This window comes from Equus asinus, chromosome 12, assembly GCF_041296235.1.
Source record: "Equus asinus isolate D_3611 breed Donkey chromosome 12, EquAss-T2T_v2, whole genome shotgun sequence".
Classification (NCBI taxonomy): domain Eukaryota; kingdom Metazoa; phylum Chordata; class Mammalia; order Perissodactyla; family Equidae; genus Equus; species Equus asinus.
Genome location: NC_091801.1, coordinates 38912085 through 38935000, shown reverse-complemented (window position 1 = coordinate 38935000; position 22916 = coordinate 38912085). Strand labels below are relative to the sequence as shown.

The following is a 22916-nucleotide window of genomic DNA, read 5'->3' as shown; positions in this document are numbered from 1 at the left end:
GGAGAGTTTAAAAAATATATTGCCCACATGGTCCTCTAGACTAGCTGCAAAGGGTTTATTTTTAGCATGTTCTCATGTAGGAAGTCACTCCCATTATTACAGTGTGTGGTATGTGCTTATCTTTAGCGAATACCCTAGTCTTTTACTTGTGGAGAAGTATGCTTTGGTATTATTATGAGATGGTTCCTTGATTAATACTCTCAGAAAGTGGATTCGAGCTGCAAGTCCAGACCTGGTGCCTATTTCTGATATTCCCGAGAGCTTTTTTAAGGCTGTTAGGCCCAAAGAATGAGGCAACTGGGAGAGCCTGTGTTCAGAAATGCTTTTCTACCAAATGGGTTAATCAGTGTACATGGAACCTAGTTCCTACAAATAAAATCCTTGTGTTACAAAGAGATTTATGTTCCCGATCTTTCCTTGAATTTGGAGAGTTAAGTGTTGAAGATGAGTGCTGTTGAGTCACCCATACTATCCACTGTATTGCCTTCTCCTCTAAAAAAGTAAAAACATGAAAATAAGGGAGAGAGAAGAGGAAAAGCAACAACAGCCCGCATTTATAATGTCGGAGTAAGTTTACTTTTCAGAGTGAAATTCCATCTAAAGTTTTCATTTTAATGCTTTACTATGTGTGAAATTGTTGCTTCCCTTTTATGACATCTGAGATTGTGAGAATTATCTATCAACAAGCATGTTCTGAGAGTCTTTTTCAAAGTGCTGGGCTTGGTGAGGAGCAAGAGTGATGGGACAGAGGATTTCTTCTAATGTTGAAATATATACATATTCCTTAGAAGAAGGCTGCTATAGAGAAAGCAGGTTACCTTTGTAGACTTAGCAGTATATGCTGTTTTGTGCATGAATTCCAACCAGGACATCTGACCGTACTCAGTCCATGACTTAAATGTTGTATGAATCTGATGATTATTAAAAGTAATCTCTGTGTACATCTCTATGTTTTTTCATTTGAAGTTAGTAGTTGAAGAAAGCTGTTTCCTAGGATTAGCCTGTTTTACCTGGGTAAGTCACTAGATACAAAACTGAGTGTGTCAGGGAGCCTATTTTGAGATTGATCAAACTGGGTGTATGTTTCATGTACCCTCCATCTTCCTTGCAGAAAACAAAAGTTGCTCGTGGATGGAGCTGGAATCTGATATCCTGCAGTTTATAATCCTATTATGTTTGAGAATGAAGGGACCCTAAAAATAAATAAGTGCCACTCCCAATGTTATCAATGGGCATGGAAGCAGGGGAGGTGAGGTGGCTCACAAAGGTTAGACGCCTCACGCTCCAGACAGTGCAGGGCCGTGGGAGACTATCGCTGTAGCCCAGTCCTGAGAGCTGTGCCTGGGAATCAAACTTAGTGCTTGCGTTCGATGACATTTTTGTTTAGTCGAGTGGTTTGTTCTGCCAGTGATTGAAAAGCAGAATGGGTCCACTGGTTAGAAGGAACCTTCTGGTCCATCCTCTCATTCCTGTCATGCTCCTACAGGCCAACTTGCCCCTCCTGCAGCGCGAACTCCTCCACTGTGCAAGGCTGGCCAAACAGAACCCTGCCCAGTACCTCGCCCAGCATGAACAGCTGCTTCTGGATGCCAGCACCACCTCACCTGTTGACTCCTCAGAGCTGCTTCTCGATGTGAACGAAAACGGGAAGAGGCGAACTCCAGACAGGTGAGAGGGAGGAGGACCCTGTACTAACTGTGGCCTTTTCCTCATGCCTATGGTAGGAAGATATGTTTCGTGTCATGTCTAAACTGCTGACTGACACCTGTTGTAAAATGGCAATAAGCTGGAGTGGCCCTCTTGGGAATCTGGCTATGGCCTGGGACGTTCCAGAGTGATGAATCTCTGGCCTGCATGAGGCTTTTGTGCAGCTTAATCTTTGCTGCTTGTAATATTAAAGTAAAAGGTGAAGATGAATGATGTTCAAATGTGCGAAGTTCCACTGATGGTTCTTAGACACACAGTCAGTATTAAAATTCTCATTTGTTATGTAATTCAACCCAACCACGTATTTTGCCCTTCAGTGTTAGGAAATTTGCTGTTCCAGATTTTCTCAAAATATGATGATTTTGAAAGCTGGCTTTTATGTATTGCTCAATAAACATAATACAGTAGCTATTTCTTTTGGGTTTTATATGAACTAAGAGAAAACTTCTGGGAAGCTAGATGAACTGAGGGAAGAAGAGAGTTAAGTAATAGAACTAATAGATGGCATTTTTGCTGAGAAGTTTTATTTATCAGCCAGTTCTGTCAGGCACTCTGCCCTCGTAACTGAGAATTCCAAGAAATGTAAAGTGAAGCCCCTTCTCCATTGAACCCTACAAAGTAGCTGTTGAATATGTCCTATTTGTGAAATTTTCCCTATACCTTATTAAAATAATTTTCCTAAATACCTCATCCTCATAATTATTTTCTAACAGAAGAATGTAAAGTCTTATTAGCATCATTTTGCATATTTGTGAATTATGGAGAATCTTAAAATGAAACTGTATGCAAAAACTTATTTGCCATATGCTTTGTTTCCGTTCTCTGCATTGCATCAGGCATGAGCGTAACAGCCTTTGAGAGGTTAACACTCTGGGCAGTGATGTTGAAGATTCACAGGAGCTTATGGTCCTGGGAGCTGCTCGGCGACATCTATCTGTGACCGACTTCGCCACCCTTAAATGTATTAGCTGCTTTGCAAATCAGAATGTTATTAAAAGTCAGCCAGTTTACATACAGTTATCACATAATCCTCTGTTAAGCAGTTTTTATGCTACAATCTCTGGAATTTTTCTCCTCTTGACATAGGACTGCTTAATAGTTTTAAATTCTTAAATCAAAAGGTTAAACGTTAGTTTACTCTGGCATACTCTAGACCCACCTCTATACATGACCTCTCAATAGTGCTGCATTCTTATTTTTGCAAGTCATATTTCCTTGGTCATATTTAAGCATTTAGTACTTTAGCTTTTAAAGGGAACTGCTTAATCCAGGTGTCTTGGTGGCATGTCCATACGATGCTGAAAACTAAGAAGCGGCCCGAGGACAGATGATTCACACATGTTTTTCTGTCTGATCCTAACCATTTACGCTGCAGGAATTCAGTACTGCCAGCAGAGACTGAGATGTTTCAGCTCCATTTTCCCAGGCCAATATGGTAAAAGAATTAGGGAGAGACTAGATGGAAAATTGGGAAGGAGAACATTTATTTGGGTAGAGGAGAAGATAACAGGGAAAGGTTTAGATAGCTGTGATAAATGTAAAGATAATCCTTTAGGCAAAATTGGAAATGGACATGATCTATTCTGGAAACCCTAACTGCTAAGGAACCATAACAGGCAGAATGAAAACTTGTTTCATTTATTTCTCTGTATTCTCAGCCTTTCCTCACTGGTTCTTTCGCAGGGTTTTATGTTTGAACGTACCATGCCTTTAGACTGTCCTTGGACAGGGCTGAGATAAGCCCTGAGCAATATGCTAACATTGATATGGAACCTTCATATAAATTCTACAGAAAAGTAGCATTTTTGTTTTGATGATCTGTTGCTGTGTGTGTATGCGTGTTTGCATTCAGTGAGGTAGAACTCTCTTAAAAAAGCCGTCAGTCTTAATCTCCCTGTGGTTATTCATAGCTAGTTGCTGGAGTCAGAATTCACACGGTTGCTCTTTGGATGGAACATTCTTTTTCAAGTGGAACCTGAAGTGTGTGTTATAATGGAAAGATGGTAAATGGATTTCCTTACGAGTTAGGAGGAAGGGTAATGAGAATATGTTATGTAAATACATTTGTATCTTATTGGAATTTGATTAGAGCCAGGAAAATATGGGCCTCTACAGTATTTCTTTGCATGTATTTTCTACACCTTGTTTGCATATGCGTTTTCCTATTCTCTGGTTGTTTATCTGTATGTCCAGATCTCCTCTCTGAAATTTTATAGAGTCTGGAGCTGTCTGACAGTAGAGCTTTTCTGTTTTACTGAATGTTTTGTTGGTGCATATGGTCTGACATGGATGAGCAGCCACGGTGAGATTTTGGAGTCTATTAAACTGGCTCATTAAAAAGATCAATCTGTTTCTGTAATAACACTGGGAACCATCAGTCACTAAAAGAGGGAAAAACTGACACCTGAGGAGAAAACACATTTTGGTAATTTGTTCATGACATGTCACGAACAAAAGAGTGCTCTATATTTTGTTTACAATGTTGAGGGCTCAAATTCTGTGACGATTGCTGATTTAATCTACTAAACAGTCGTCATGCATTTCAGGGATGGGTTTTGGCAAATTTAACTTTCTTCTCATCCTTAAATACGATTGTCATTGGTTGTGTTTTTTTATTTTTTTTTTGAACATTGTTATTTACAGAGAAATGAATACTCTGGGGTAGTCGATGAAATCTTTTTTTTTTCCTGTATGGAACAGTGAAATTTATTCTACTTCCTTTTTAAAATAGCTCTGGGGTGAGTCTCTGAACAGGTCTTTGTAGACTATTGTAGAACCCAAATTAGAGAAAGACAGTTTTCATTTAAAAATCATGCTATTTTTTTTCCCTAAAATATTAGGGAAAGTTATTAGAAAATTCCGATTACTACTCGTTGTTAATATGTAAAAGTTTATTATTTATGGGAGACCTTTATTTTGCCATTCTGTGATGAGAGAAGCTGAAGAAGGGAATATGAACCTGTTTTGGAACTGGTTCAATGAAGTGATCACTTTCAAAGATGAGACAAGAAGTTAAGGGTGTTCTTTAAAACTGCTCAACAGGGGAGCCGGCCCCATGGTGCAGCGGTTAAGTGTGCACATGCCGCTTCAGCAGCCCAGAGTTCGCCAGTTCAGATCCTAGGTGCAGACCTATGCACCTCTTGTCAAGCCATGCTGTCACAGGCATCCCACATAAAATAGAGAAAGACAGGCATGGATGTTAGCTCAGGGCCAGTCTTCCTCAGCAAAAAAAAGAGGAAGATTGGCAGCAGATTTTAGTGCAGGGCTAATCTTCCTCAGAAAAAACCTACTCACTGTGATGGCACGTGAAGACACTGGAACTCTCAAATGGAGTGAGGAGGGAAAAGAACAGTTAAGCAAAACTGCATTTTCTTGAGACTGCAGAATGGATAAAAATTACTAAGCTTTAAAAAAAAATACTTGCGTTGGGCCAGACTGGTGGTGTAGTGGTTAAGTTCATGCTCTGCTTTGGCAGCCCAGGGTTTGCCAGTTCGGACCCCAGGCACAGACCTACACACCGATTATCAAACCATGCTGTGGCAGGTGTCACACATATAAAGTAGAGGAAGATGGGCACGGATGTTAGCTCAGGGCCAGTCTTCATCAGCAAAAATAGGAGGATTGGTGGCGAATGTTAGCTCAGGGCTAGTCTTCCTCAGAAAAAAAAAAGAAAGAAAAAAGTGTTAATTATCTTTGCTGTCTTTCTTCTTTCACAGCTTTGATATCACAGCTTTTTGTTATAATTTGTCTTTAATATTGTGTTCTCACTTGTTATGCTAATTTTCTGACTCAGAGAATCTTTCCTGCTTAAGAAATCAAACTAAGTGATCATTGGTTTTGTGTGGGTAACACAGTCTTCCCCCATTTCAAATGATTGACGTTAAGTATTAATCCCTTTCATATATGTGTAATCATTTTAATGTAATTATGCTTTAAATTACCCTCAGTTTAACTCATCTTAACTTTTGTTATGAAGGCCACATAGTTGCATTAATAGCTATTTCCTCCTTCCCCAATTATCAAACATTATTTTCTAAAAAGACTTGCCTGAACTTCAGAAATATATATTTTGTCAAGGATCTTATGGATTTAGCAGGCCAACCCTATCTCTTTATGCTTGAGGACAGTAAGGCCCCAAGAACTTGCCTTTATTTTTCTTTCTTTCTCTCTTTTTTTAAAATTGCAGTAACATTGGTTTATAACATTATATAAATTTCTGGTGTACATCACTATATTTTGATTTCTGTGTAGATTACATCATATTCACCACCCAAAGACTAATTACAATCCATCATCACACACATGTTTCTAATCACCCCTTTTGCCCTCCTCCTTCCCCCTTCCCCTTTGATAAGCACCAATCCAGTCTCTGTCTCTATGTGATTGTTTGTTCTTGTTTCTTCTATTTATGAGTGAAATTGTATGGTCTTTGACTTTCTCCCTCTGACTTATTTCACTTAGCGTAATACCGTTAAGGTCCATCCATGTTGTCACAAATGGCTGGATTTCATCATTTCTTATGGCTGACTAGTATTCCATTGTACATATATATACCACATCTTCTTTATCCGTTTGTCCCTTGTTGGGCACCAAGGTTGCTTCCAAGTCTTGGCTATTGTGAGTGTTGCCGCATTGCACACAGGGGTGCATGTATCTTTACACATTCGTGTTTTCATGTTCTTTGGGTAGACACCCAGCAGTGGAATAGTTGGATCATATGGTAGATCTATTCTTAATTTTTTGAGGAATTGCCACACTGTTTTCCACAGAGGAATCTCCATACCAGTTTGCACTCCCACCCGCAGTGTACTTGTTGTTTCCTGTCTTGTTAATTATAGCCATTCTGACAGGAATGAGATGATATCTCATTGAAGTTTTTGATTTGCATTTCCCTCATAGTTAATGATGTTAACATCCTTCGAAAGAACTTGCTTAAAGTCACAAAGCTTCTTTGTGTAGAAACCAGCATATTTACATACCTGAAATCTTTCAGCTGCACAAAATGTTTTAATGTATAGAGTTTGAATAAGGAAAGCTCAACTAAGAATTTTTTTTTCTCCTTACTTTTTCCTCATTTATTTCTTCTCTATAATTGCTCAAGTGGGTAAATGCAATAGTATAATATTTTAGGGTTTATAAATCTTTATAACGATAGAGGATCCACAGTCAGCCAGGTTTCCTGGCTTAATGAATAAGTTAGAAAACACTGAAGGTTGGAGGGTCAGAAGGAAGTCATTTTGAAGCCATGTTGGTTGAATATATAAGATTTGTTAGCACAGTACACAGCAGCTGAACCTTCCAGGTCCATTTTTCCTTTTCTGCAAAATGAATGAAGTTTCAATATTTTTGTCTTTCTAAAGAGAAAAGGTAGGTATACTATACAAGGAATTGTAGTGTTGATTGACTATGCAAATAAGAATTAAATGTGTATTATCTACTGCATTTAGTTTTCTATGAAAAATGTAGGAAATTTATATTATATTCGTACATTCTTGTTTTGTGTTGCGTCTTTTATGCATTCTTCAGTTTCAAGAAGTGAGTCGGGCAGAGTAGGGCCCATGGCAGAGTGGTTAAGTTTGTGCCCTCTGCTTCCGGGGCCCAGGGTTTTGCCGGTTCAGATCCTAGGTGCAGACATGGCACTGCTCATCAAACCATGCTGAGGTGGCAGCCCACATGCCACAACTAGAAGGACCCAAAACTAAAAATACACAACTATGTACCAGGGAGCTTTGGGAGAAAAAGGAAAAATAAAATCTTGGGAAAAAAAAAAGCGACTAATCATCCTTGTAGAAATGATTTTTTTTATATTAGCACATCAATTGTGAAGGCTTCTAGTGAAATCACTTTAAGTTGTATTTACATGTTGAGAAATATAGCATGGTTGTAGAGGACATTTTGATCTCTCCACACTCCAGCATCTATATTAACTTATTAGCCTTATTTCTTGCTGCCCTCCTAGGGTCTAGCCCTGCCTTAGTCTATATTCTGACTGGTGGTTTCTGCTCTGTTCCCTAGTTCTTTGGTTTCAACCCCATCCCCTTTTTAAAATTGAGGTATCTTTGGTTTATAACATTGAATAAATTTCAGTGTACATCATTATATTTCAACTTCTGTATAGACTGCATTGTGTTCACCACAAAAAGTCTAGTTTCCATTGTCAACTTACAAATGTTCCTCTTTACCCCTTTCACCCTCCCCATACCCCCTTTTACTCTATTAACCATCAATCAAACCTCCTCTGTATCTGTGTTTGTTTTGTTCTTGTTGTTGTTTTATCGTCCACATGAGTGAACGTATTTGTCTTTCTCCATCTGACTTATTTCACTTAGCATAATACCTTCAAGGTCCATCCATGTTGTTGCAAATGACAAGATTTCATCTTTTTCCATGGCTGAGTAGTATTCCATTGTATGTATATGTGTGTGTGTGTGTGTATGTATAATATCTTTTTTATCCATTCATCCATTCATGGGTACTTAGGTTGTTTTCAGGTCTTGGCTATTGTGAATAATGCTGCAATGAACATTGGGGTGCAAATATCTTTTTGACTGTTTTCATGTTCTTTGGATAAATACCCAGAAGTGGAAGAGTTGGATCATATGGTAGTTCTATTCTTAATTTTTTGAGCAATCTGCATACTGTTTTCCATAGTGGCTGTACCAGTTAACATTCCCACTAGCAGTGTATGAGGGTCCCCTTTTCTCCATACTCTCTCCATTTGTTATTTCTTGTCTTTTTAATTATAGCCATTTTGATGGATGTGAGGTGATAAATAATTGTAGTTTTGATTTGCATTTCCCTAATAATTAGTGATGTTGAACATCTTTCATGTGCCTGTTGGCCATCTGTCTGTTGTCTTTGGAAAAATGTCTGTTTAGATCCTCTGCTCATTTTTTAATTGGGTTGTTTGTTCTTTTGTTGTTGAGTTGTATGAGTTCTTTATTTATTTTGGATATTAACCCCTTATTAGATATGTAATTTGTGAATATCTTCTGGCAACTGGTGGGTTATCTTTTTCTTTTGTTGATGGTTTCCTTTTCTGTGCAGAATCCTTTTAGTTTGGATTGGAAGAATTAACATGATTAAAATGCCCATATTAACTAAAGCAATCTACAGATTCAGTGCAATCCCTATCAAAATCCCCATGACATTTTTTGTGGAAATAAAACAAATAATCCTAAAATTCATATGGGACTACAAATGACCCCAAATAGCCAAAGAATCCTGAGAAAAAAAGAACAAAGCTGGAGGTAGCACACTCCCTGATTTCAAAGTATACTGCAAAGCTATAGTAGTCAAGACAGCATGGTACTGGCACTAAAACAGACACACAGATTAATGGAGCAGAACTGAGAGCCCGGAAATAAACCCATACGTCTCTGGACAGCTAGTTTTCGACAGAGGAATCAAGAACATACAATGGAGAAGGGGAAGTCTCTTTAATAAATGGTGTTGGGAAAACTGGACAGCCACATGCAAAAGAATGAAAGTGGACCACTATCTTTCACCATACACAAAAACTAACTCAAAATGGATTAAAGACTGAAACTATAAAACTGCTAGAAGAAAACAGGTAATTCACTCTGACATTGGTCTTAGTAGTATCTTTTTGAATACCATGTCTACTCAGGCAGGGGAAACAAAAGAAAAAAATAAATGTTCCTTAGTTCTTATATGTCATAATTCTATTCATGCTTCACAAGCTAACTCAGACAGGATCTACTACTTGAATGAAGGTTTCCCAATCATAAATATTATAATGTTTACTATTTGCTGAGCAGTTAAGATGTGTCAGGCCCCATGCTAAATAATTTACATAGTAACACATAGCACTTATTTCCTGACAGTCCTTTTGCAGAGATTTGGGCAGGCTGGATAATGTGTCTGAGGTCACATGGCTTGACAGAGGCACTGATAGGATTCCCATCCTAGGTTCTGAGTTGAACGGCCATGTTCTTATAACTATGATTCTATACCACCAGCCTCTGAGCAACCCAGCTTGAAAACAAATAGCTTGATGAAGTTATTGAATACCAAATATGTGTTAGGCTCTTTACACAGATTTTTTCATATAGTCCTCTTAGTAGCTCTAACCAAGATAATCATCCCCATTTTGTGGATGAAAACACAGAGGCTCGTAGAACTTAAACCTCCTGAGTTCACCCAGCCAGCAAATAGCACAGCCAAAATTTGAGGCCACCTTCTTAGCCCCTGTTTTTTCAAGTGTATGTTCTGGAGTTGTCTTTTCTCCCTCTGATTTCCCATACCACTTTTGTACTGTTTTTATGGAAGCTGTTGGAGATTATGTCTTGCTCATCTTTGTATGCCCACTAAAGCCCAGGATAGTGTCTTACATATGACAGGTATCTAAAACAAAGCAAACCACTACCACACACATACACAAAACAACAACAAAACACCACTTGAACAAATAAATAAAGTTAAACATAATACAGTCATTTTCAGTAGTATAACAAATGGTCTCTCCCCCAAGAGTCTTTTTTTTTTTTTTTTATTTCTTGCTTACTTTTTTCTTTTCTGGTAAGGAAGATTGTCCCTGAGCTAACATCTGTGCCAGTCTTCCTCTATTTTGTATATGGGATGCTGCCACAGCATGGCTTGATGAGCAGTGTGTAGGTCCATGCCTGTGATCCAAACCCATGAATTCTGGGCCACCGAAGCAGAGTGAGTGAACTTAACCACTATACCACCGGGCTAGCCCCACTTTGCCTCCTTTCTTGCTTTCTATCATTTTAAAAGATGCATTTCTGAAAATACCCACAGCAGTGAAATAGCCATGAATTACCCAGGAACAAAATGCCATGATTGATTCACTGACCAGAAAAAACTAGAGGGCTCCAGTCAGAATGTGTAGATAACAGATTAGAATAAGAAATAAGATTAGAATAAGAAGGCATAGTTCCCGACAGCAGGAGCAGTAGAAATCATCTGCAGTGGCCAGAAATTAGAAAAGGCAAAGGGACAGCCCTTAACAGACAGTCTAACTGTTGAGCAGATGGCGAGCTTCAGGAGACACGTAACAGAAGCACTCCACTTTCTCACTGGGGGAGGGAAGGCTCTGTGAACCCACATATTGTAAGACTTGAAGGTCCAGTTATCATGTTTACAGGTCTGGAGTGGCCAACATCCACCTGTGTCTTATTTACTCTTGAAGGTATTAGCATGCTGCTCAGGAGGTTGTCTCCTGGGTGATTATTTAGTAATGGAGAGATTGAAGGCACTTCTTTCTGTGTGAGCCGATAGTGATGCTCCTGTATCATTTAGCTCGTCTGCTCTTCATCATCTAAATATCCCATTTCTTCTAGGATGATAGCAAAACACAGAAACCACTGCAGGTTGTCATGGAGAATTAGGGTTGATTTTCTTTTTAAGGAGGTGGGGGAATTTGTAATATATTTTGATTCAGGTACATTATTCAACACCAATAGAAAGGTGTTATGTAAAGTTCTTATCTAAATTCATCTTTTTCCTAATAAGTCTTGAAGAAACCTTTTACTGAACTGTGTTTTAAAAATATGGTGACAAGAATGACTTTTACCCCCTTTGATTCACTGTCTGGTCCTTCTATGGAACGTTAACAAACTGCCTATGTTAGAAAAGGGAAGGAAGATGTGTTTAATATTAAGTTATTATATTAATATCTTTGGGCTTTTCTTTACTAGAACTGTTACCTCCTGAGATTTAGATACAGACTTCTAAAATACAGAAGTAAAGAATTTTTTTTTTTTTTTTTTTTTTTTTTACCTATTTTGAGACTCTGCCGGCATCTCAGTCCCAGCTGTGGCTGAGATGCTGGCAGAGTGGGACAGTGGTGTGATCAGCCAAGATAATAAGATGTCCTGGGGTAGGGCAGAGGGACCTATGCCAGAGATGCTTAAGAGACCAGCAGCAGGACTTGATTTAGAGACAAAATTAAAGAGTGACTTCTGAGTTTCTGCTTGGGTGACTGGTAGAGGGTAGCATAATTGACTAGTACAGAAAGTACCAGGAAAAGATGACGTCAGTTTGGCTATGTTCTGTTTGAAATGCCTGTGGTAACTCTGAGAAGGTGTGTATTTATTTATAACAGGACTAAGGTTAGAATTTTTGAGTTTCTTCCTTGCCATTCCAAGGTTTAGTATCTTGTACCAATTTGCCTTTCCCTAGAACAATCTTTACAGTGATATTTTCCTCACTTAAAAAATAATTTAATCTAGGAAAAAACTTAGGCCTGTTTCTGTCATGTAAGAGATTGCTATGGTCTTCTTATTCTGTTTATTGCCATGATCTTACAATAGTTTTTTTTCTTCTTCCCCATTTCCTTGAATGTTATACTGTTTTATATAAATGTTGCTATGGGATTATGAGTGCACACTAGCCAATCATGAATATATTTTATGTATCATAAAATATTTTATGTAGAGGAAAGTTTTTAATTTTTTTATTTTTTTGAGGAAGATTAGCTCTGAGCTAACTACTGCCAATCCGCTTTTTGCTGAGGAAGCCTGGCCCTGAGCTAACATCCATGCCCATCTTCCTCTATACGTGGGACGCCTACCACAGCATGGCTTTTGCCAAGCGCTGCCATGTCCGCACCCAGGATCCGAACCCGTGAACCCCGGGCCGCCGAAAAGCAGAATGTGCGAACTTAACTGCTGTGCCACCGGGCCAGACCCGAGGAAAGTTTTTAAAAAAGGTCTTTTCTTTCTCAAATAAATCAGTTTACAGCCTCTGTTATTGAGGAACTGAGAAGTAACAGCCTGAGGTGGGGTAAAGTACAAATTAGGTTGCCTAAGTTTTCTGTTGTTTTTTTTTGTTTTGTTTTGTTTTATTTTCCACATATTGTTTCCTGTTAGTTTCATTTTACTGGGCAGGAAACTATAGCCAGAACGTTAACTTTGCTAGGTAACTTCAAGATCACACAGCTGAATCTTGAGCGTTCCTCTATTCTTAGGACCATCAGACCCTGAGAGAGAAGTGATTGGTGTCTAAATGTTGAAGTGGTGAGATCATGTTCAGGAAAATTTCTCCTGGTAGGGAGACAGAATATCCTCAGGTTGATTTTAAAAAAACAAATGAAAAATGCCTTCCAGAAATCCGTGAGACATGATGGACTACCAACGAGAATTTGAGTTATTTCAAGGGTATGCTGGTCTGGGACAATGAAAAATATTTGTTAATTTTGCCTAATACACTTTGAAAGAGCAACAAACATGCAAATTTGGAATTTTCCCAAGCAAATGTGGTGTAGATGGTTGCCGGCATTTCTAAGCAATACAGACAAATAGCAGTGAAGTTGTTTCTGTTAGCTTTCTGGGCTGAGCCTTTGATGGTGTTGGTCTTACACATAGACATGCGTGATTCGGTGAAGCACCAGGGAGACCTTTCATAGTTTCATTTCTGTAGGCTGTCAGCTTTCTTGCTTGCTGTTAAAATGTAATTACCTCTCTGAGGTGATGAGCTTTGTTGTTTCAATAGCTAACAGAGTGATGGGACCCAGGACAGGACAGGAGAGACCAGATAGAAATGATAAGACAGACCCAGGACCTAGCCCTGCTTCTTAGGATATTACTATCCTTGTTTTGGGAGGAGAAAAAAGCTCTGTTTTCATAATAATGGGTCCTTGAAGAAATAGCACTGATCAGACAGCTGATCTGAGGTCAAAGATAAATAACAAATCTAACCACTTTGAAAATTCTAAGAATTCTTCTAATGTTGTACGTTGTTGTTAGCTTTGAACAAGGACAGACAAACCAGTAAGTTGAGGCGGTTTGACACAACTGGGTCAAAGATATTTCCATATTTAGGAATGTAACAGGGCCTGCTGTAAGGTATTGAGGATATTTTCTATTTTTGCACAAAAAATCAGCTATAAATAATTAAATTGTTCAAGCAAAGAACAGAGAAATTCTCTGTTGGCTCAAGTGGTTGACTTAGACACAGTTTGGCTAGAGGATAATCAGCCCTGTAGGTTTTGATCTGCATAACTGTGACATTAGATGTAAATATAGGATAATTGAATTGCAGAGTTTTCAAACTAGAAGGGACCACAGAAATCTTCTAGTCCAGTGGTTTTCAAACTGAATTTTAGCAGCAGACTTTTTCCTTTAAAAATGAAACCTTAGGTGGAACCCCAGTTTTTAAAATGGATAAGAATAATAAGTGGGTTCCTCTGGTCCTTTAAATCATTGTTTTGGGGGAAAATTCTTCATTGCCTACGGAAAGAATCCCTTAAGCACCTCAAGTGACAGTTAGAAAACCACTGATCTAGTCTAACTTTTTCATTTTACAGATGAGCAAACTGAGGTCCGGAGAGGTTAAGTGGCTTGCTCAAAGTCACACAGCTAGTCAGGTAGGAGCCAGGACTAGATCTCAGGTCTCTTGATTCCCAGTCCAGTGCTCTTTCCACTATATCACACTGCCAGTAAGGTAGGTGCTGGGTTATCATTATATTCATATCTAGTAGTAGTCTTCAGTATTTTCTAACTGATTTGTGTTGGTAATACACATTGAATATTGAAGTGTATTATTCAGACATGTATAGGATATGAAAATACAGATTAGAATCACATAGATATCCTCTTAGAAAATAAATCAATATCTAGAATGTTTTCTTTTACTTTTAAAAATTATTTTAAAGTAATGCATTTATATAATGTCTGAGCTATACTGGACATTTTAATCTGTCCATGATCAAAATGTATGGAGTGAGTATGTTTTAGTGCAGACACATGCTTTGATGGGAGCAGCACTGGGACTTCTGGCGGTCACTCCCATGGGGACCTTGCCCTGCTGTCATTTCCAGTGTCGGTCAGTTTCTCATCTCCACAACAGTGCATCTTTCTTCAGCATGTGGTGGGCATGGATTTATTTCATAGTGAACTCTGCAGAGTTTCCCTCAGTTCTTTGTGTGCCAATGTGTTCTGTCTCTAACTCCTTTAATCATGGATTGTCACTGGGTCTCTACCCTCAAGGGACATAAAGGATGGTTCATTATAGAATCCTGTTGCCCCTAATGATCTCTCTTGTCGAGATACTTCCCTCCAGTATTATCAGACAAAGACTACCCTAGACACTGGGGAAGTAGAAGAAGTGTCTTAAGACCTCTATGCTGTTATCACCAACCTAAATCAAAAAGGCATGCAGAAATCTTCAGCTACTGTACTTGGTAGAATTCTTATGGGGAAATTTCCCAGGGAAAATGGGTGAGAGCACTGGTCTAAGGATAGAGTGCTGGTCTTGTGAGGAGAGCTAGCTACTAAGTAAAAACTTAGTTTAGGAGCTGTGATTCCAGTCAAAGTTGTATGTGGTTTGTTCCTATCTTACTGAGTATATTGAATTAGTTTCTCAGAATAGAGAGATACACTCAGCCAGAAAATATGTCTTTAGCCCTGCTTCTGTTTGAGAATCTAAGAGCAGTGATTAGTTATCAGGTCTCATCCCATGGTCCTTCTGGGAACCAAGTTCAAATTTCTGTGTATCACATGATGAAGTGCAGTCAAGGTCTGTCTGTCCTGCCCTAAGACCTGATGACCCCAGAGAATTCACATAGTTCCTCGGGGCATGTGTTTCCTCAACTTTAAAATAAGGAGGTTCACCTAGATCCTCCTTCTAGTCCCAGCTGAGTTCTGTATGACGGCTAATCTATTATCTAGGTGTCTTCTAGGTAATGTCAGAGTCCCAGACATTGCATTGTTTTATTGCGTTAGTTCAGTTTGATCAGTGCTGTCCAGTAGAACTTTCTGAGATGATGGAAATATTCTCTACCTGCACAGTCCAATACCATAGCCACTAGCCACGGTGGCAGTTGAGCACCTGAAATTTGTCTACTACTGCTAAAGAAGTGAATTTTAAACTTTATTTAATTTTAATTAACTTACATTTAATTTAAACAGCCTCACGTGGCTACTGTATGGATGACACAGGTCTTAGATGTTCTCTGACATGAAAGTCAGTCACCAGGTTGGATAAATGGAATAAGTGTATTTAAGAATTCATCAAGGGAGCGATGCTATTCTACCTTGATGAATCTTCATCCAATACAATCAGTCTTAGGGTAATTTGTTAGAAGGCAAGTACTCTTTTGAATGCAAATGTTATTTGTAGGAGGAGATTGGGTTTCCCCTTATCTATGACTTAACCACATGAGCTTCAGCTGAAAAGGTATTTGCTAATTTGATGAGATCTGAAACATTTTCACTTGTGTGCAGTCTTGTGAACATTTAGGCCCCAGCATGGGTTCCGGTGAATTCCCAAAGGTCTGCTGGGAAGCTGAGTTTAGAAAGTTTCTGGCCGGTAAAGGAATATTCTGTTTATATTACAGTTCAAATCTCAGTGTCAACTGTGTTGGTTTCTGAGTACATTATGAAATAAACTCTTTTTCTTCCTCCCTCAGAACCAAAGAAAATGGCTTTGACAGAGAGCCTTTGCACTCAGAACATCCAAGCAAGCGACCATGCACTATTAGCCCAGGCCAGCGGTACAGTCCAAATAATGGCTTATCCTACCAGCCCAATGGCCTGCCTCACCCAACCCCACCTCCACCTCAGCATTACCGTTTGGATGATATGGCCATTGCCCACCACTACAGGGACTCCTATCGACACCCCAGCCACAGGGACCTCAGGGACAGAAACAGACCTATGGGTAAGACTGAAGGAACTCTTCACTTCTTATGGGATTGGATGCTTGAAGACTTGCATCATTACTTCTCAGCTGAACTTGAGGCTTGAAATCTGATAGGGGTAAAAATTCTCTTCTCTTTCTTTATATTGTCTCTTTTATGAGATAACTTAGTATTCATATGTTCTTTAACAGCTGTGCTTTCTCTCACTTACATTCTTTACAACAGCAGGTTATTTATTTTTTTTGGGGGGGGAGCGTCTAAATTAATATAAAACCCTCAACTGTATTAACAAATGCAAAGTGAATTTTTAGTTTAATTTTTTTTAATGTGAGAAATTTCATATGCAATCGATCTGCCACATACGTTTTTAAAAATGTTTCTTTTCTTTCATTGTATCTTTTATTTCAGATAGTCTTAAGGTCCATTTTGATTTTTCAAGTCTCCATGATATTCTGGATTTGAAAAATATGATATGGTATGATATCTGTAGCTTAACTCAACATATGTTCTTTGAGGAATGTTTTGGTACTTTTTTTTTTTTTTTTTTACCTGAAAGTGCCAGTGATTCAATTTAGTATTGACAATTTAGTGTCAAAGATCAAAATACCAAAGAAGGAATGAGTTTGGGTAAATGTGTGTTCCATTGGCCTGTGTTCATTACTTCTTTGCATAAAATTATTGGAAGTGAGGCATTTAGGAGACATTTTCTTTTAAAGAACAAGTGTCCACCATGAAAAACGAGAAGGAAGATGAACCAAGTAAGTTTTGATACACAGTCAGTGGTCGAGGTGATTACATCAGAGCACTGTCCCTGGGCCTCCTTCAGGTCCTAATTTTTGGTGAGTCAAGCTATTTATAAACTGATAGCAACAGTCAGCCCTCTCTTCTTTTTCCGTCTCCTGTGTCCATAACACCAGCAGGACTTCCTTTATCTTGTAGCTGGTTGTTGACAGACTTTCCTGACATTGACAATTTGGTGGGCAGGATACGGGAAACAGCAACGGATGAAGGCCAAGTGAAAAACCAAAACACAGAGCTGAGGATGCAGAACTCAGGGAAAGGCACCCAGCCAGTTATCCTCTGCTTGAATAGTGGGAACAGTGTGTTTTTAGCCAGAGGTAGAGAGTATGGTGAGCAGAAATTTACGTTACATTTCTAACTAGGTTACTAGCAAATAGGAGCTGCCTCATGTAGCATCTTTTTGCCTTTCTACACACAACTCTGCAAATGTTTAGAAAGCAGTTAGAGAGAGTCAGGGTGAGGGGAGGGGTGATTGATGTCCTGGTTGTGAGATAGTAAAATAGTAGTTCTGCTTCGCTACAGTAGTCATTTCTACGTTTGTATTGTGTATTGGACAAATGGCTAAGCGTATAATTTGTGCTTTCTTAATAGCTAGTCTCTCTGATGTTCTCTCAGGTACCATTTCTGAAGAGCTGTCTAAATTGGTTATGTTATTTCTCGGTCTGGATTGTATTCTGACCCCAAAATCGAACATGATAACAACTGCTTTCGAAGCAAAAGCCTTGCCATTTATTTATGACTTAATGCCCCCAAACCGTGATTGCTCATTCTCAAATAGAAGTGGAGTCACTAGATTATTATTAGACCAGTTCAAAATATCCCACTTTGTATGTGTTAGGAAATGGCCTATTTCTTAGACAGCAAATGCTATTTTATGAAATATTCGTACCAGTGCGCTATAAAGTAATCACCAAGGAAGTAATTACGCTTCTGTGCAGTAATTATGTTTTCATCTCGTAATGTAAAATATCCCTTTATGAATTAATCTGTGCCCACTGGTTTTATATGATTTTTCTTCAGACCATATTCCTTACCTTTTAATTATATTCACTTATAAAACTAACAGTGCTAATCTCTATAAATGTGTGCAACTACTTAACCATCCCTAAGGTCTGGCAGAGTTTAGTGTGTGTTAACGTAAAATAAAATCTTGATATGTGAGTAACAAATTATGGTGTTACATCAGGCTGCCATTTTGAGAATATAAAAATTATTATAAAGATATACTGAGTCTGGTAGGATTTATAAATGCCTATTATGTGTAGAGACATACACTCACTAGAATCCTTTGTTAAAATAACTTTACAAGCAGTATTAGTTTATAAGTAAACTTAGAGTTTAACTAGTTAGGAATCAGTTAAGACTCAACATTAGTGTCAAATTTCCCACAAATGAAAATGTATTTTAATGAGTCTGAGCTATTTTCCTATAGTACATCCTTCTGGTATTATGAATATAAATAAAAAGTGTGTGGTGATGAATATTTAAATATCTGAAATAGAGAAAATAATAAATGTGAGATTTTGAGTTGTTTTACTTTTTCTTTTTAAAGGTTTAATTCTATCCAACAAATGGCCTTCAGAGTTCAAAAGCAGTAAATGAGTCCTATATTTTTTCACTGATTACTTGGGGTCAAACATGTTTCTAATGTACTTTTTTTTTTAAGTGACATAATGCTTAGCGCTTTTCCATTTTTGCTGGAATCCCATTAGCCACAGCCATCCTTTCTGTTGCTTGTTAATATTATTCCAGGTGTTAGAGCTCATATCATTATTGATTTGGTCTGCTGAATTTTTGAGAACCCGTTACTTCCTTCATGTGAGTGTGTAATACCTGGAGGTGCTGTAGCCATCTTGTAGCCATGAGGGGACAGCCGAGAAACTTTTGAGAACTCTGGAGTTCTTGGTTCTTAAAGGGAAATAGTAAGATATCTCCATTGGGAAAGTCAGTGCCACATTTATATCTTTATCCTTCTCTGGTTGTTTTCTGTGATGACTCATTTCAACGGTAATGCTTTTTCCCTAAAACATAGGCAACAAATAAGTCAACAAAAATTACATATTTGCAAACATTTCAACTTGAAATAGTCACAACAAACAGAGCAATAACTAAATATTACTTTTCTCCCATGTCTTTTCTATTATGCAATTTATTAAGACATATTTGCAATTTTGCTTTTTTACCAATAGATGGCATTGACAATTTTAACTTTTAAAATGTATCTCAGAATGTGTTCTAATTGGACAGGAATGATGCAAAGTGTTTTATATTTAGCTTTTTACTTAGTCTGAGAAAGAGCTGTCATGTATTTGATCACTTCTATCAGCTCTAAATTAAATCATATTTCATGGATGGCTGAAAAGAGTCATGTGACTCATCTTTATTTCTCTAAAGCAGCTAAAAGAGGGGATTTCTAGCCACTCAGATTTCCCACAAAGTGGAATGCAGTATTTCATAACTCTTGTCCTATTTTAACTCCTATATAATGCCCTCAGAGACAGAGCCTAGGTGTCTAAAAGGCACACCACGCCATATTAATTTGCTCTTCAGAATAACGGTGTGAGAAGTAGCAGTCAAACAGAAGAGTTTCAGTTGTTTAGAATGGAGAATATTTCAGTTGTTTAGAATGGAGAATATTGCCGTAGCCCAATGTCTTTCTTTTACAGTAGTACGTAAGGTGTTTTATGCGTAATGAATTTGTAAGAGAAGCAGCACATTTTCAGGTATCTCTGATCAGAGCCTTCCATCCTATCCTTCTAGCAGGACATGTTTATTTTCTATTTTGATGACCATCCTAGCTAACTGCTCATGTTCATTACTATTGTTGCTTGCTTGGTAAACATTCACATGTTAGTTTTGCATGGTAGTTTATTAACTGTGATGCGAAAGAGCATTAATACTAATGCTGTGGATTACATATTAGGACTTTCAGCTTCTTGACTTGGATTTATGATATTTGTCCAAATTATATCTGGTATGTTGATTTTTTTTTTCCATAAAGGATGTTCAGTTTGTTTCTGTTTTTATTTTTTGGTAAATTGAATGTGTATATGTAGCTTTCATATTGTGCAAACCTCTCTTTATGGCCTAATTGTATCATGGAAGTATATGTAGTAGGGATTGGGTCCATTTATACTATGCTGAAATGTGGAAAAATTTTACCATGCTTGTTTTAGATAAGCATATCCCTGCTCATGTGAAACGATTTATGCTCTCTTTATTTTCAATGCAGGAAAGTCACACTTTGAAACCACTTAATGGCTACTTGTGGTTTCTGGTATTGATTAAGAGTTAGGATATATTTCTATTTTCACTTAGGGAACGTTGTATGGGTAACTAGCTCAGGGCTTGGTGTCACTTTACTTCCTGTTTCTTCATGTGGAAGAGAAAAGGTTCTGACCAGATGACCTCTAAAATTCATTCTAGTTCTAACATTTTCTCATTCTACGAGGAACCCATTAGGTAATTCTGAATCTGAGTATGACTCACGTCTCCATTCAACGTCAAATGTATTTTCACATTATTTAGTTTGCCCATCTTTGCTAAGTGCCTGTGAGCATGTGAATTATGTCCTGAATGCTTCAGGGTGATTCAGACTTCTTCTCTACATTTGTAGGGTTGCATGGCACTCGTCAAGAAGAAATGATTGATCACAGACTAACCGACAGAGAATGGGCAGAGGAATGGAAACATCTTGACCATGTAAGATGTCTGTAATTATTTGGGTTAAAAATTGTTTTGAAAACAACTGGAGTGAGTTTACGTGATAAAAGGAAACCATGGGGGTACTTTTAACGTATTATGTTTCCTGCTATTCTTGAAAAAAATAATGAGTGAGAATATGAGAAGGAGAATATAGAATTTGATTTCTAAATTGATATCAAAGTCCCTTCCATAAGAGAAATGTGTAGATCATGGAAAGGACTCCTCAAAGCCAGATAAACAGGCTACTGTTTTCTTGTGAAAGGTCATTTAGTTTCTACAGTAATGGAATTAGTATTTGGAAAGGTGGGTTTACTAGCTGTCTGCCTTCAGCTGAAATCTCGCAGTCATGACTCATGTTCATGCCATCCACTTTCTAGCCTCATTCCCATTGAGTTTACTCATCAAGTCTCAATTTCAAATGTAACCTTTGCAAATGTTAGACTGAACTCTTTGGGAATAAAATAGCATCCTTCATTGTCCTAAAATGGTGTGTTTTACTACCCGCAAAGTCTTGAGGTTGTGGTGATTGATATGTTCTTCCTTTTTCCCTGTTTCTCCCATAGCTGTTAAACTGCATAATGGACATGGTAGAGAAAACAAGACGATCTCTCACTGTACTAAGGCGATGTCAGGAAGCAGACCGGGAGGAACTGAATTACTGGATCCGGCGATACAGTGATGCCGAGGACTTAAAAAAGGGCGGCAGCAGTAGCAGCAGCCACTCCAGGCAGCAAAGTCCCGTCAACCCAGACCCAGTTGCATTAGGTAGCTTTTCTTCAGATGGACATACTGAGCAGAGGTTTCTTATGCTATTAATGCTGATTTTATTTTTAACTTGTCTTTTAAAAAATAAATGATATGCAGAGAATTTTAGAACACTAGACACTTGATATATCCTTGAATAAGTCTTGTCTATCTGTTAGGAGAGTGGGCAGATATGCATAGAGCGAGACACTCACAAAACTTAAACTCCTTTTCCAGGTTAATGTGTGGGATTTATTTCAAAGTAGAAGCAGAATTTCATATGCATCACTAAAACGTGTGCTCCTTCATAATGCAGCTCTTTGGACCCTGCCTCCAACTTTCAAGAACCAAATCTCAGGGAGTAGGTCTGGGACTTCTGTACTTGCGGCAAGCTCTCCAGGGGATTGCTGATGCACGCCAGTGTTTGAGAGCACTGCACACAGGGATATGTGTTGTCTGATTTTTAATTAAGGCAGAGTCTCTTAGACAATCTTGTTTTGTAGCTGTATCTTATATTTTTTTAAAAAACACACTTCATCTCAAAACCCCTCCTTGAAGAGAGACCTAAGGGCTGTAGAGTTTGCCCACTGCCACTTGAAAATTAGTGATAAAGATGTAGCTCTCTTCCTGGGATTTGACCTTAACTTAGGTTGCTTAACTATAACTTTTATTAATTCTAGTTATACACAAGACTATTAATAGAGCTGTGCTTTAGAAATTGAATGCCAGTAGGTAGCCATATTTAGTATGGGTATTTGGGAATTGTTGGGGTTATAAATAGAATATAGTCACAAATATATGAAAAGAAATCTTGAACTTGAAAGAATTTTTGAGTGACCTGCGAGCTTTTTCCTGAATTAATAATAAGCTGTCATGATTTACATTGCTGGCTGTTACATATGTATACCATTTGAGTAAACTTAGTGGTGATGGATTGGTGTCGATCCCTGTTCTCTCCTCTTCTGTTCTTATCTTTAGCGCCATACCTGTCAGGTAATTCAGATTAGGGTACAGTCCATGCCGTAAAGCAAAACTAATTACACGTGTGCAGATTAAGCTTATGACATTGGCCTCATTATCACTCATGGCTGATTATCAAAAATTAAAAATTTGAGATATTATCTGGCTATTGATCACATTATCTTTTTATTAAAATTATTCCTAGCCAATAAAGTTTCCCTCGCATTTAGGTTTGTGGATTCCTACTAATGCCCAAATACTGAATACCTATTACCATAATACGTGTTAGATAAAGGAAAATTCCAAGTCACTAATTTACCCGACAGGCATTATTCTAAGGCATATTTTATTTTTATTTATTTATTTATTTATT

General features: G+C 38.0%; 1 protein-coding gene across 1 annotated transcript in view; it reads left to right on the top strand.

Annotated features, from left to right (window-relative positions):
* RUNX1T1 (RUNX1 partner transcriptional co-repressor 1) overlaps nucleotides 1-22916 on the top strand; it is a 134848-nt gene that overhangs the window by 83324 nt on the left and 28608 nt on the right. Inside the window, 4 exon segments of the mRNA XM_070481331.1 lie at nucleotides 1487-1668; nucleotides 16103-16353; nucleotides 20751-20836; nucleotides 21403-21604. Of these exon segments, the coding sequence (XP_070337432.1) occupies nucleotides 1487-1668; nucleotides 16103-16353; nucleotides 20751-20836; nucleotides 21403-21604 (721 nt within the window).